Raw genomic sequence first — 16,250 nt, 5'->3', positions numbered from 1 at the left:
ATAAGCCTAAAACGAACATTTGTTGAAATAGAACATTTCAAAAATTGAACAATATTTACGGAAAATAGAACATATTTTGTCCCCAAAAAAAAAAAATTTGCTCATTGAAAATGGAACAAATTTAGTGGGTGAACCGTGCTCCTAATTTTCACCACTTGAGATTCGGACTCCAAGAGTACCAAGATTACATGGTCATACCCATGATGTTAGCAAATACGGAGTATTTGAAGTATATATTAAAAGGTGATTGCTAACAAATTTTCCTAGAATATGACAAAAAGTAAGTAAAAGCAATGTTACAGATATCTAAAGACATACCATCAATTCCAAAAATTGATCTTGCTAGAGGAGAATTCATAGCAGTGCGAGCATTTGGAAAATCCGAACTCCCAATTTCCATAACCGGCTTGCCCGGATAGAACATTAGGGATGCAGGATTCGGCGTCGGCTGCGTTTGAATAAACATCATCCTCCTTTGCCCTGTTCACTAATTAAGGTTAACATATTCATACGCGCATCAATATGCACTAATCATTACAGCAAGCATAGATATATGACAACAGTGAACAACAAAAACCAAAACTAGTCAACATTACAATTTCAAAACTAGGGTTTCTTTCATTTTCGTGTAAACTTTGATTAATATCGCATTAGCATTCACCAATCAAAAACTTAAACAAAAGAAACAACCAATTGGAAGAGAGAGATAGAAACCTTGAAATGGCGCCCGTGGCTTCAAACTCATATAATGAAGAGATGAAGCAAAATTGGGAGAGTATGAGTAATCGAAAGCATGAAATTTGAACGGAAATGGTGATGAAGATGTGAATAATGATCGAAAATTTATGTATCGATTGCTTAACGGATTTGAATTTACGGCCATGAAAGCTTGATGAGCTAACCTAAGCTTCCTAAAACCTCTCATTTTAAATCTTCAATTCGACGTTTTTTCAGAGAGTAAATTGAGGTTGAAGAATGAAAAGGTTTGAGTTTGGAGGTTAAATGTTAGAGAGTATGATGAATGAAGAGATCGAAGTTGGATTGTTTTTATCGACTCTCTTGTGTTTGGCGGCAAAAGGGAATGTTGACGATGATGTCAATAAAATAGTGATTCTAAATTTCTGAACACCATGAGACATGAGTAGAAAATGGGTAGATAATGAGAAAATTAAAGGAGTTACAAAGCATAGCACCACCCTACTGAAGGTCGTCCTTATCTTCATATTCTCTTTTAAAGAAAAAAAACTACTTTCTCTGTTTCTAAATAAGTGCAACACTTCAATGTATTATTTTAACCATTAATATCTTCAATTATCAACAAGTAAAAATTATAAAAAGTTGATATTAAAAAAATTCACATTCAGACGAATCTTATAAGATCTCACATGACTATGTTTTTCCTAAAATGTAAATCACCAAAGCTAATTAAAGTTTAAACTGTAAATAGTATGCAAATGTTGCACTTATTTGGAAATGGGGGAAGTATTTCTAAAGAAAAACTTTTCTTCCCTCCTTTCATACTTACATAATTTTAAATTATAAGAGATTAATTGACTAAAATTGAATTTGATAGTCAACGGACGATGATTTTGCTCGCATAAACTTAAATACGAGGTAAGTTACTTGATTTATTCCCGAAAATATACCAATGCATACAGTATTAATGATGTCGTCGGCATTTTTTTGTGCAATATACAAGAAACAATAAAAGAAACTAGCAATTGATCAATTTGACAACAATTTCATAAAGATTGAAGGAAAAAAAGGAGGAAATTGATTCAAAAGATTCACTTTAGGTATAAAGATGCACCTAATGTTGAAGATGAAGATGGAGAAAAGAAAGAGGGAGAGGAAGATAAAGAAGGAGAAAGGGAATTGTGGTAACCTAAAAATAAAGGGCTAGCAAAAGAGACACGTGGACCAATCAGATTCGTCCACGTGTCCCAAAAAAGGGAGGAAAGCTTGGCATTTTTTTAGAGTGTTTTTACTCCTTAAAAGATAAAGGCTCACTTTTAGCCTGAAAGAATAATCAAAGCCAACTCCCAAAAAAAAACAGCTACATATGATTGGCTAATATTCATCCCTTAATCATTGCATGCCACATGTCACGACATGATTGCCTAGCCAATCAGTTGCGCCTATTCTAGGTGACATCAAATGGTAGCTCTCAAATTCCGAACACTATAAATAATAGTCTCATTAAAATCAGGTAAAAGATAGCTCATGAACAATGTGCCATTACTCTGCTAAAATATTATTTCTCACTTTCTCTCTCTATTTTCATACTTGATAACTGACTTAAGCTTCGGAGGGGGAACCACCATCCAAACCTCTCGAGTTGGTTCCTTTTGCTGCAAGTTCAGAGAATGGAGCTTAGGTTCGGAGTGCTAACCTCAAGAATCGTTGCATAAGTCTCTAAGAAGAACATATTGAAGGATTAAAGTTGCTTGTCCGACAAGTATACTAAACATTTGGCGCCGTCTGCAGGGAGACGCAGAGATGACTGACTGTCATTCGTCCAATGTGGTTAGAATTCTTCCAATGTGATTCGAGTAAGATACGACAAATGATGAGAGACCACGTCGAGGGAGGGATAAGCCTCCGTCCAATGTTAATGTTCCTGGTCAAAGTCAAGTACTTGTTATTTGGGAAAATCTTGAACGTCCAGTAGCTGCTGCTCATCCAGAAAATGTGTTAAATAACTTTCAAACCAGAATGGTAATTGTCATCTAGGAACAAATCAAGGACAATAAGCTGTTTTTCCAGGTGAACCCAGAACCAGCTGCTAACAATCCAACCCCTCCTCAAGGACGCTCTCAGAAGAATCATCCAGGTCTTAGACGACTTGTTGGTTAAGATGCCTCTAGAAGGATAACCAAAACGAAGGTAGTGAGTAGTTGTAGGCGTGTTTTAATTTCGTCTACACGGGATGAGCGTGTATAATATTTCACTACCCCATTGTTAAGATTTTATTGAAAATTGTTTTAAAAGAAGTCGCCAACAATTCTTTTTAGGAAGAAGCATAAACCTAGTTGGATATGGGAAAACGTAGGGACAAAAAGGGACTTATCCAATGTAGATGTTCGTGTCATAGATGGTCAAAATGAACCAAAGATTGAGTTCGGGGGTAAGGGTACAATACAGTCAGGAACCATATTGTCCATTACTGGCCTGTACTAAATATCGATTCATTACAGATTTTATGGCAAAGAATAATCATATAATATTTTAATACACTCTAAATTTTTTTAGTTTAAGTTGGTTCAAGAAACACATAAAAAGCATATCTTTTAGTGACAAGTTATTATGCAATCAATTAACAGGGAACCTAGCACGTTGTTCAAATTAATTTGATTAATATTAGAGCAATGCTTTAGGTATTCATTAGCAAAAATAACATGTGGGTGATAAAAGTAATAAAGCTGGACAATCATATAATATTCATAGAAGAATGAGGCAAGTATGATAATATAAAAAATAAATAAAAATAAAGAAAAAGGTTTCGAATATATAGTAGAAAAATTCTATATTAAAGATCTACATTAGGAAAGAAACAGTTAGTAACTTCAATATAAAAATAAATAATTTATTTAAGGACCCTCAGGATTTGGGTCTGCGAGATTCACAACCTTCGGGACGAGCAATCGTGAAGCTTGAAAATCTGAAAGTGTAGATTTGAATGTGTTTGCGTTTGAAAGGTATGAGTTTTTGTAGGGGGGTTTTGTAAGGCGTAGAGACGTTTGTAAGATATTCGGCGAGTTCGAAGTGTGTTAATTTGAGAATTTCGTTCAAAAATCTGTACGTAAATCAAGCCTATTTATAGGAAAAACGACACTGCGCCTCATGCGCCAACTGCGCGACGAAGCTGACGTGTCAAGCACATGACACAACATGTCCAATGAAAAGCGTAAACGTGGCACTCGTTTTGAAAAACATAAGAAAGAAATTCTGCGTCTCAAGCAGAGAATTGTGCGCTTGACGTAGGACTCTTCATGAAACAGAAGTCTACGTGGCAGTTCTGGTGCGCTTGGCACATGTTATGCACTAGGCACGACTTACATGGAAGCCCACGTGTCGGGACACGTGCGCTCGGCACAAGTAGATGCGCTCAGCGCGCAGTGCTTGTTTATGATACGTCTTGATAGTTGTTTTGATAAAAACGCGTTCTAAAAGATTTTCTTTTATCTTTTGAATACGAATATCTGATTTTACGGGATAAAATATGATTATAACTAATTGGGATAAAATAAATCAAGTAATTGAACTTTTCAAAGGAGTGGGCTCAAAAATACAATTATTATCATGAATAATTAATTGGGCTTTGAAATAGGGCTTTAGCACTTTTCGAAATGGTTTTGAATGGCTTTTCAAACTGCTCTACCCTTGGGTTGGACCAATTAAGACCACGATATGTTTCATCATTGGATCCTTAAATGGGGAGACACGGTTATGTGTCTACAGAAGCCCCCACTTTGACTGAGGTGCAGGAAATCGAAAGTCAAAGTATACGGTGTTGGGACGGAGAATGATTCTGAGCCCTATGCAGTTCAAAACTGATCTATATACGCCGGTCTCTGCAAAACAAAGTTAGTATGCAGGACAATAACTACAAGCAAAATCTGATTATCTGCAGAAGAAGATGTTAGTAGATAGGTGCAAATAACTCAGATAGAGCACATAATGATGCAAAGATGCAAACTTAGACTCTCTAAGGATGCATGAGACACTATGCAAGGATTAAGGTTATGCAAATCTATGGGATGACACATCATGCAAGGTCAGGGTTATGCAAGACTAGAATGTATAAAAAGCAAGGTCAAGATTTTGCAAGGCTAGGATGTATGCAATACAAGGTCAGGATTTTACGAGTTTAGAAGATGAGTAGAATAATAAAAAATAGATAGAATGATTTTCGAAAATCGTTTTTAGTAAATTATCAGGGTTCCGTAAACGAGGTCTGCGGATGACCACTTTTCGGGAGTTTAATTTGAATTTGAGACACCACCACAAATAGGAGGCCCTCACTTTGGGTGAGCTTGTCCTGAATTTTGCATGCACTTGATATGTTATTGAAATGTAGTTGATATGTCTCGAACGTTGTAAGTTGTCAATGGGGATTCTTCACTGGGAAGTTGATACAGACAAAGGCAAATATCGCCAGAAACCATGGAATTGTCAGAGATTCCTTGAAGGAAAAGGAGAGCTTGGATTGAAGAAAATAAAAAGCTTTAAATTTGTGACTTATAAATGTAAGTGAGAAAAGGCTTTAACGAGGCTAGGTGCAGACTTGAGTCTATGTCGGTATCTAGAAAGAGATTTTGCTCCTGAACTTTAGAAAATCAAATCATTATAACTTGATTTATTTTATTTTATTGAAGCGGTCGGACCTCGAGATAAGGATCCTACGTATCCTTGCGGAATCAGACCATTCCTAGTTCTAGATCTGATTTATTTTTTATTCTCTTTTTTTGTGCCCTAACTTTTGCCTAGGTCGCGCTTTCGGGTTTTCAATCTAGCGGGATTGGACATACCTTGAAAAATTAGTTAGGAAAGAGTTGATGAAAGGTTGAAAGATTGAAGCTTTGATGACTGTTTAATTGGTTTGGCAAATGTAAGGATCATGGATTTTGATTATATAGGCTAAACTTTTGACGGGTTGAAAGATTTGACTAAAGGGGTAGAATTTGTGTGCAAGCCCCCCAGATTGACTTTTTATTTCTTTGCCTTTGACTCTTTCTTTTTTTTTTGCATTTTTTTCTTTTTGTCATGTGCGTTTCTTTTGCTTTTGCTTTTTTTTTTTCCCACTTTGAATTTCTTTCACTTTTTTTTTTGCCTGACATTGATATGTTTTGATGTAGTAAGGCCCTCAGACATGTTATTGGTTTAGGGTTTTGCAAGGTTTGAAGGATATTTGTGGAGTTTTGGTGTCAAATGGATATTTGGCTAATGGAGATGATGGTTTAAAGGACTTTTGCTTTTCCTTGGTTGTATGTGGATGGCTTATTAAGATTAATGGAAGGGAGAGGGAAATACCTCCTGATGCAAAGTATGTCCTCTTTATATATATATACACTAGGGGAAAAAACATAAAGGGCTGCGCAGGAAGGGCTGCGCTTTTCGTAAAAGCGCAGCCCTACTAGTGAAGGGCTGCGGTTTTTTAAAAAAGCGCAGCCCTACTAAGCAGAAGGGCTGCGCTTCTTAAAAAAGGCGCAGCCCTTCTGATAAGTGTGTTTCAAACGTACTTTATGGACTCCTTTTAGCTCTTTTTGATCCTCTTTCTCCCATTTCTTCCCTCGTTATTCTCCCTTTTCCCTTCTATTTCATTCACTTGATCATACTTGATCATAGTGATATTTTGCTAGATTTTTAGTCATTTTTGACCGAATTTCTAGTACATTTGCTTTCACCTTGTTTTGCCATGTTCTTGATATAGGTGAAACTACTAAGATGGCTACGATTTGTAAAGTTGGAAAAGGTAGCAATGAAAACAAAGCACACATTGATAAATGGTACGCTTGCACCATTCCCCATGTCCGCTCGCACAAAGGAGCACATTGCACAATGAAATCTTGAACAGAGAACTTCAAATGGACATAACTTTCAAACCCAAATCGGATGAAGGTAATTCCAGTTGGAGGTGAAAGCTCGTTTCGATATCTTTCCAACGACTGGTCATAAGCTTGATTTGGATATAAAACGAAGAAGTTTGCTCGTTTTAAGTTGAACTGTCCGGTTTGAGGCAGAATGGTGAGGTGCGCCCGCACCTGATTTTGGTGCGCCGCACCTCTGTTTGGTGCGCCCGCACCTCATCTTGGTGCGCCCGCACCAGTCGTTTCCGGAAAAGGGAGCTCGTGGCTTCATTAAACGAGTTTTTGTTTTATTTCGAAGACTTACGCTTTATTCTAGTTTTCACACAATATTTTAGGGTTTTGTATTAGGAAGAAAAGACTTGAGTTTTCATTGGTAATTGAGATTAGAGATCATAGTTTGTGATTCGATTTACATTCAAGGTACTTTTCATTCAATTCAATTCAAAGTTTTTGTTTTTATTTCATTCTCTTGGTGTTTGTTTGTGTTCTGATATTATTTAAGATCTTCATTCTCTTAGTTTATAATTGCGATTTCATTAGTTTAATCATTTCTTAATCATGTTTAGCCTTAGATTAGTCATAGATTTATGTTTAATTGCTTAAACTCCATGATTAGTGAGTAGTTTATATCTAGGGTTAGGGTGAAAGTATGAATTAGGGTTTTAAATATGTTGTGATGTGATTGTGATGATGAAGAGAAGTTTATGCATTGATCTTGGTGTTTTGAGACCTTAGGATAGATATTGATCACATTTATACTTTGGTATTTTGATTTCAAATGTTCTTAAATCGGATTTTGAACTCTTTTATCATCCCCAAGAATCAACTTAATTTCAATACCAAGATATTGGATGGAAATTAAGGGGATCCTTCATTAGGGGTTTTCCAAACTTATGAATCTCTTAATCAATTAACTAAAGACCATTCGAGAGAGGATTTAGTTGATTAGTAAGGATTACTCTTGAGGACCATGAGAGAGGACTCAAGTATTTTAGAGAGAACTAAACCTTGCATAATCGTCTTTGTTGCTTCACAATCGCATTAACAATCATCATCCGTTCTTATTCATACTAGTAACCTTAACTCTAGTGTCTTTATTTGATATTTAAACTCGTGATTTTGCTTGTTCTAGCTGTTAGATAGTCTTAATTGTACCAACATTTTCAAACCCCAAATACCTTTCAATTAGGTAGTCTAGACTGATAGACTCTAATCACCATTTTCCCTGTGGATCGACCCTTGACTTGCCCTTACTATTTCTTAGTATTGCTTGTTAGGATTATAAATATGGTTTGGAAAGCGGTTCTTAGTGCCCTAACGACACACTAAAAACCTCTTATCAGAATGGCGCCGTTGCCGGGGAAATATGCTATTGATTGAAGTTTTTTTAAGTTTGAAATTGCTTAATTGATTTTTTTTTTTTTTTTTTCTTTTTTTTTTTTTTTACTTTTCCTTTTTGGTTTTTTTTTCTTGTCTTTATTTTATGTGGTAAGTGCTGTTTATATGAGTCTAGGGTTTTGTACATAATTTTTTTTTTTTTTTTAAGAGAATTCCAAAAAATGACGAACTTCTTTTTTCCTCAATATGAGGATGAACCATTTTGGAATTATTATCAGAGATTTGAGAACACTCTTCTAACTAAATAGACTTGAGATTTGGGAGATGTGTGAGGTGATATATGATGGTTTGAATATGCATACAAGAGAAATTGTGGAGTCTATGTTTAATGGTGAATTTCGATTCCAACACTTTGATGAAGCATGGAGTTTCTTTGGGTGGTTGTCTAGAGATACTTATGAGTGGGACCATGGAATACACTTTCTCAAATTTAGAAGATGTCTCTAGCTGTGAACGCCATGTTTATTCTGAAATTCTTAATTCACTTGAAGAAAATATGGCATTGTTAAAGAGATGTGATTCTATGATGGACAACATTGTCGAATCTAGCAAAATATCAATTGAAACATTGGGTCAAATTATCAATAATCAAAATCACTCTTGTATGACCATAACTAATGAAGATGATGAGTGGGATATGGATGAGAACCAGAGTAGAGGAATCATTTGTTGAGAAAGCTTACACTATAAAGTCTAATGATGTTGAAAAAGTAGTTGATGAGACTTTTGTTTCTACTCGTTCTCTTCATATTCCTTTTTCAAGGAAAATCGACTTAGTTCCTTCCTTTCCCATCTTATTCCCTCGCCTCAAAGTTTCACCATTGGAAGAGCCTTTGACCTCTTTAAACCTTCACAAGACCCAAATGAAAGTCATCGAGGATAGACCGAGCTTAAAATTTGCAAGGATCATCAAAAGGAGAACTCATTGTTTTCTTCTTTTTATTTGAATCTTAATGTTTGTTCTTCATACTTTCCAGGATTCTCTTGGAAATTTCATTATTTCCGGCACTCATTACTTGGTAAGCATATAGACGCATTGAAATTTGTGCATGCTCTTTATCTATATCATACCTATTTGATCCATTGTGAAATGTGTGCTAATGCTTATGACAAACTATTGAGATCTTTGTCAAATTATTTAGTGATAAGGTCTAGCTAATTATCCTAAAAGAGCTCTTTTTGCCAGGTATGTTGAGACCCTTCTCCTTATCTTACTTGGTTAGGATTTTTGCTTGTTTTTCTGCCGTTACCTCATCCCTTACTTTCTCTTTGCTTGTACACTCCGAGGACGGAGTTTGTATTAAGCTTGGGGGAGTTAGTTAGCATGTGTTCTCTCCATCTCAACATTTTTTTCTCCCTTTTGCATTTAGGTTCTTTTTAGTGCTTTTGCATGTTAGGTTTGCATAAAAAAAAACACAAAAATATTTTTTTTCCCACATTTAGGATAGCTTGGTTGCATGCATGATTTGTGGCTAAAAGTGTTCATAACTTGATTGGAAGACCTTCCCTACATTAGACTTGATGGTTTTGGAAGCCCTGTTGTGACTTTAAGTGACTCTTGAGAACGATAACTTTTGGTAGAGTCTCTTTGAAATTAGGCGAGTTGGATGAATGGATTGCCTTGCCCCTTGTGCGACGAATCCCGAAGGAGGGCCAAGAACCTCGTAAGACTCATTCCCAACCCTCACCATTGATCGCCTAACTTGTGACTTGCATTTTAGCTCCCCAAGATTGCATAAGACCGAGCCTTTAGAAGAATGATTTAGGGCGTTTCTTTTTGCTAGAAATAGGAGCTACAAAGCCAAAAGCTTGTATACCGGCATAATTATCCGCTTCTCAACCATCTGAGCCTTTCTATCCTATTTTTGCTTAACCCTCATAATAAGTCATGGCCAAACTTTCCCCAAAGTGGAGTGCATGTCTAGTTTGTGTTGAGTTGAGTTGTTTTGATATTGAGTCTTGGTTGAAAGTTAGTTAATATGCAAGTATTTGCAAAAGTAACAAAAATTTCAAAAGAAATAAAAGAAAGAAAGCTCTTAGTGTTTCATTTGAATTTCTATTGAAAGATTAGAAAGAAAGAGCAATTTGATGAGAAAAATGAAAAATATTCAAAAAGTGAAAGAGTTCAAAAGGTGAAAGAGTCAAAGTGGAAATCAAGGTTATGTGTGAGTTCTTGAATTGAGATTGGTGTTAGGACTAGCTTGGAAGAGTATTTACCCCTAGTTTGTACTCCACTTACCCTTTTTACACCACATTCCTAAACTATCATCCACACCCTTAACCTAGCCCCGTTACAACCTTAACAAAGTCCCTTTTGACTTCTAGATTGGACTTGGTCTGATTTAGTAGTGGCGGGGAGATTTTGTGCAAGTCATGATAATGGTCATCAAAAGTGGTAGAGGCGAGCAATTATGGTTGAGCATCCCTAGGGAGGAGTCAAACTTGGATCTTGGAAGTGGAGAAGAGTGAGAAATCACTCTTGGAAAGCCTTCTTTCAAAAAGACTCGGTTATCGGTGGATTGAGCTCTTAAGTCACTCTTGTGCTTCCTAATCATCATCCCTCTTGTGTTTGGTTGGTCTCCTAAATCTTGCTATGAACTCATTTAGCTTGCATGTCATGTTTGTAACCTTGCATTTAGAGCATATAGGTTAGTTTGTTGCATGTTTCCCTTTTCTTTTTATTCTCTTTTTCTTCTTCTTTCCTTCATTCTCACTCTTGGTTTACTTGAGGACAAGCAAAAGCTAAGCTTGGGGGAGTTTGATAAGTGTGTTTCAAACGTACTTTATGGACTCCTTTTAGCTCATTTTGATCCTCTTTCTCCCTTTCTTCCCTCGTTTCTCCCTTTCCCTTCTATTTCATTCACTTGATCATACTTGATCATAGTGATATTTTGCTAGATTTTTAGTCATTTTTGACCGAATTTCTAGTACATTTGCTTTCACCTTGTTTTGCCATGTTCTTGATATAGGTGAAACTACTAAGATGGCTAGATTTGTAAAGTTGGAAAAGGTAGCAATGAAACAAAACACACATTGATAAATGGTACGCTTGCACCATTCCCCATGTCCGCTCGCAACAAAGGAGCACATTGCACAATGAAATCTTGAACAGAGAACTTCAAATGGACATACTTTCAAACCGCAAATCGGATGAAGGTAATTCCAGTTGGAGGTGAAAGCTCGTTTCGATATCTTTCCAACGACTGGTCATAAGCTTGATTTGGATATAAAACGAAGAAGTTCTGCTCGTTTTAAGTTGAACTGTCCGGTTTGAGGCAGAATGGTGAGGTGCGCCCGCACCTGATTTTGGTGCGGCCGCACCTCTGTTTGGTGCGCCCGCACCTCAACTTGGTGCGCCCGCACCAGTCGTTTCCGGAAAAGGGAGCTCCTGGCTTCATTAAACGAGTTTTTGTTTGATTTCGAAGACTTACGCTTTATTCTAGTTTTCACACAATATTTTAGGGTTTTGTATTAGGAAGAAAAGACTTGAGTTTTCATTGGTAATTGAGATTAGAGATCATAGTTTGTGATTCGATTTACATTCAAGGTACTTTTCATTCAATTCAATTCAAAGTTTTAGTTTTTATTTCATTCTCTTGGTGTTTGTTTATGTTCTGATATTATTTAAGATCTTCATTCTCTTAGTTTATGAATTGCGATTTTCATTAGTTTAATCATTTCTTAATCATGTTTAGCCTTAGATTAGCCATAGATTTTATGTTTAATTGCTTAAACTCCATGATTAGTGAGTATTTCATATCTAGGGTTAGGGTGAAAGTATGAATTAGGGTTTTAAATAGTGTTGATGTGATTGTGATGAATGAAGTTTATGCATTGATCTTGGTGTTTTGAGACCTTAGGATAGATATTGATCACATTTATACTTTGGTATTTTGATTTCAAATGTTCTTAAATCGGATTTTGAACTCTTTTATCATCCCCAAGAATCAACTTAATTTCCATACCAAGATATTGGATGGAAATTAAGGGGATCCTTCATTAGGGGTTTTCCAAACTTATCGAATCTCTTAATCAATTAACTAAAGACCATTCGAGAGAGGATTTAGTTGATAGATTAAGCGATTACTCTTGAGGACCATTCGAGAGAGGACTCAAGTATTTTAGAGGAGAACTAAACCTTGCATAATCGTCTTTGTTGCTTCACAATCGCATTAACAATCATCATCCGTTCTTATTCATACTAGTAGCCTTAACTCTAGTGTCTTTATTTGATATTTAAACTCGTGATTTTTGCTTGTTCTAGCTGTTAGATAGTCTTAATTGTTACCAAACATATTTCAAACCCCAAATTACCTTGCAATTAGGTAGTCTAGACTGGATAGACTCTAATCAATCCCATTTTCCCTGTGGATCGACCCTTGACTTGCCCTTACTATTTCCTTAGTAGTTGCTTGTTAGGATTATAAATATTGTTTGGGAAGCGGTTCTTAGTGCCTGAACGACACACTAAAAACCTCTTATCACCTTCACTAGTAGGGCTGCGCTTTTTTAAAAAAGCGCAGCCCTTCTGTAGGTAAGAAGGGCTGCGCTTTTAAAAAAGCGCAGCCCTACTAAGTGAAGGGCTGCGCTTTTTTAAAAAGCGCAGCCCTTCTGCTTAGTAGGGCTGCGCTTTTTTAAAAAAGCGCAGCCCTTCCTGAAAAAATTTGAAATTTCGGAATCGCGGGCTTTGAAATATTGAGCGGGGATTCGTCAAATATATTATCCCTCATTCTCTCTCCTCTCTCACGTCCCTCATTATTCCTTTCCTCCTTCTCTCTCATCCTCTCTTCTCTCTCATCCTCTCTCAAAAACTCCCATAAACATTTGCGACAAAAACCTTTAAATGATTTGCACTAAACATGGCGACGGAGTCCGATTGCCTATTGTGATACCTTTTCGGAAGCGGAACGAGCCAACGAGTCAAACTCACCGCTACCGTGACGTTTAGGCTTTTTAAGCCATCCGAGTTCGTTTAAGCCTCCAAATACCCATTTTAAGTTTTTCCGAAATTTTTTTTCCCTTAAATTATGTATTTGGGTTTTGTTTTATGTATTTAAACATTATTAGGTTGTAGTTCTTTTATTTTCAGATCTATAATGTTCTTGTATACTTCTCTTTGTTTATATATTTTGATTAATGTTCTTGTATACTTCTCTTTGTTTTGATTAATGTTCTTGTATACTTCTCTTTGTTTATATATTTTGATTAATGTTCTTGTATACTTCTCTTTGTTTTGATTAATGTTCTTGTATACTTCTCTTTTTTTGATTAATGTTCTTGTATACTTCTCTTTGTTTATTTTGATTAATGTTATTCTTGTATACTTCTCTTTGTTTATTTTGATTAATGTTCTTGTATACTTCTCTTTGTATATAATTTCTTGTATTTTCATCTTTGTTTTGATTAATGTTCTTGTATACTTCTTGTATACTTATTGTATACTTCTCTTTGTATATTAGTTTTTGTTCCTTTTTTTCATTTTCGTTTCATTCTTTTTATTGTTTTGGGTTTAGTATTTTCGTTTCGTTTCTCTTCTCTTCTGTTTAATTTCAGAAAATGTGAGATTATGAGTAAAAAAATGTCAAAATTTTTTATTTTTTTTTTATTTTTTTTTGGTAGGAAGGGTTGCGCTAGTTAGGAAAAAGCGCAGCCCTTCTAGCTCAGAAGGGCTGCGCTTTTTCCTCACTAGCGCAGCCCTTCTGGGCTAGAAGGGCTGCGCTTTTTCCTAACTAGCGCAGCCCTTCTAGCTTAAGGGCTGCGCTTTTCTAGCGCAGCCCTACTTAAAAAGTGAAGGGCTGCTACTGAAAGGGCTGCTGTCAAAAAGCGCAGCCCTACATGCCTTTTTTAGCGCAGCCCTTCTTCATTTTTCCACTAGTGATATATTCTCATTTTTTTAAAAATCAGATCTCTTTTTATGATTATTAATTAGTCAAGTTCATTAGGTGATTTAGTTTCGTCATCGAACTCGAAGCATGATTAAAAATAATGAAAGGCCAATGAAAATGAAAATACAGTTATTTTATTAATTAAAAATAAATAGAACAAGGCTGATAAATTTTATAGTCCTAAAGGACATACACTCGGCGGGAAAGGAAATGAAGGAGGTAGGGGAGGAACTCCGCGACTTAACCTAGAAAACTAGCATTAAATGAATATGCCCCGACATTATTTAGGCACTTCCCAAGGGGTTGCCACTGTTGTTGACTTTTGCTGCAGTCGGAATTGGCAATCTCCCGTCTTCAACCATATCCTCTAGATGATTCTTTAAGATCCAACACAGAAATGTTGGGTATCCATTCCCTTAGTGGTACTTGCAGTAGGCATTTGGATCCCACCTCTTGGATCTATTCTCGAGAGCAGGGTCTGGAGTAGGTCGAATAGGCTGAAGTGCTCCCTTTACGTGCAGTCTAGTGAAGGCTTCTTCTAGGGACATGCCTATAGGTGTGAATGTTCTTTGAGACTTTTGATAACCTCTCTTTTCAGCAGCTATAGCATTGATGTCGTTGCTTTTGGAGCTGGAAGGGCTATTGTTACTCTTCTTAAAAAAGTTGTTGTTGTTGGAACCCTTGTTCTTGTTGGCCTGTACCTTTTCTTCAATCAATAGTCCTACCTTATAGAGCTTCGTGAAAGACTTTATGGGTTGGAGCTTGATATGATCCCCTTACTCAAGCTTCAGGTTACGAATCACCAGTCAGACTGATCGTCCTGGGATGGCCTATTATTCATTTTTGCAACTCTTTCCCTCTATATGTTAAGGAATTTGACAAAATCTTCGTTGGAGTTCTTTTTAGTTAATTCCAGCTCACGCAGGCTAATAAGAAGCTGAGTATTGTATTATATTGTTTGTGCAACTCTTCTCTGATGTAGTCCCAGTTGATCAGCTTGGCTTTGTTCAGTGATCTGAACCACTTGGATGGGTGTGCATCCAAGGAAAGACGTAAGCCAATAAGTCCTTGCTCATGCCCTTCAGATCCAGAGAAATGGAAAAATCTCTCATATGGTCAGCTGGGTCTTCGATCCCTTTGAATCCCTTAGTTGAGAATCAATGATGGCATGGCCATGAGCCTGACTCTCGAGTGCAGATTTGACTGGATAAATTGCTCGAGTTTCTTAAACCTCAGTTTTGTCTCGGTCTTATCAAGAGGTGATGGTGGCGAAGGAGTGTCATCTTGCACTTCTTCCTTAGCCAGTTTCTCTCTCAATGCTTTAATCTCTTTGTCTTGTTCCGCAAGACGAGAGTTCGTCAGTTGAAGTTGGGCCATAGTGGCACTGAGCTGTTCATTAGCGTCTCCCATTTCAGATGATGATTAGACGAGTCCGACGATTCGTCTGAGAATGTGAGAATGCGTTTCACGAGTCTAGGAGTAGGTTAACCTTGTATCCTCTTTGTCGGGCGTTCTCAAGTATTAATCTCACGGTCCGTCTTGAACAGATTTCTAATGGACCTCGTATATTATAAGAAATAATGTTTTCTAAATGAGAAATGGAGATGAGAAATGGGAATAAGACAGGAAAATGGGAATGAGAGGTGAGAAACATAAATGGGAAATGATTAGAAAATGGGAATAGAAATAGTTATGGATTTTGGACTAGTATGGACTTGACCATGATGGAGACATGGGCCTAACTATATGCAAATGCAAACATGGACAAGACCGTGCAAGCAAACTGGACTCCACGATTGAGTTTAGGAGAGACTAGACTTTCAACTTACGGGTGAGCAAGCACGCTAGACAATTAGACTTCGAAACTTACATTAGACTAAGCGCGCTAGACTCAAAAATTGCTTATGAACTTATAAAATGCTAAGAACTTACGGGTGAGCAAGTAGGTTAGATATTAAGGAAGGATGGAAAATAATAGAGACCAAACTCTTAACTTAAGCCAAGCAGGCTAGGCAACTAGACTTTGAACTTACGGGTGAGCAAGCAGGCTAGACAACTAGACTTTGAAACTTACATTAAACTAAGCAGGCTAGACTCAAAAATTGCCTTTGTGCATAAGGAATGCTAGACCTTGAACTTACTGGTTAACAAGCAGGCTAAACGTAAAAATTGCCTATGGTCTTAAGGAATGCTAGAACTTTGAACTTATGGGTGAGCAAGCAGGCTAGACACAACAATTGCCTATAGACTTAAGGAATGCTAGACCTTGAACTTATGGGGTGAGCAAACAGGCTAGACACAAAAATGGATATGGACTTAAGGAATGGTAGACCTTGAACTTACGGGTAAGCAAGCAGGCTAGACACAATAATTGCTA

At 36.7% G+C, this 16,250-nt stretch overlaps 1 protein-coding gene across 2 annotated transcripts in view; it reads right to left on the bottom strand.

The window, feature by feature from the left end:
- LOC104893763 (nifU-like protein 4, mitochondrial) overlaps window positions 1–1,192 on the bottom strand; it is an 11,380-nt gene extending 10,188 nt beyond the window's left edge. Inside the window, exons 1-2 of one of the 2 annotated variants that reach the window (XM_010679901.4) lie at window positions 715–1,192; window positions 319–480 (exon numbers count right to left, since the gene is read on the bottom strand). In XM_010679901.4, the coding sequence (XP_010678203.1) occupies window positions 319–480; window positions 715–925 (373 nt within the window). In that variant the 5' untranslated portion in view covers window positions 926–1,192. The remainder of the gene's footprint in view (window positions 1–318; window positions 481–714) is intronic. The other variant, XM_048644604.2, reaches the window with a different exon arrangement.
- Window positions 1,193–16,250: the final 15,058 nt, after the last annotated feature.

This window comes from Beta vulgaris, chromosome 5, assembly GCF_026745355.1.
Source record: "Beta vulgaris subsp. vulgaris cultivar EL10 chromosome 5, EL10.2, whole genome shotgun sequence".
NCBI classification, from domain to species: domain Eukaryota; kingdom Viridiplantae; phylum Streptophyta; class Magnoliopsida; order Caryophyllales; family Amaranthaceae; genus Beta; species Beta vulgaris.
Note: the sequence above shows the minus strand (reverse complement) of the source record. Positions and strands in the feature narration are given on the sequence as shown.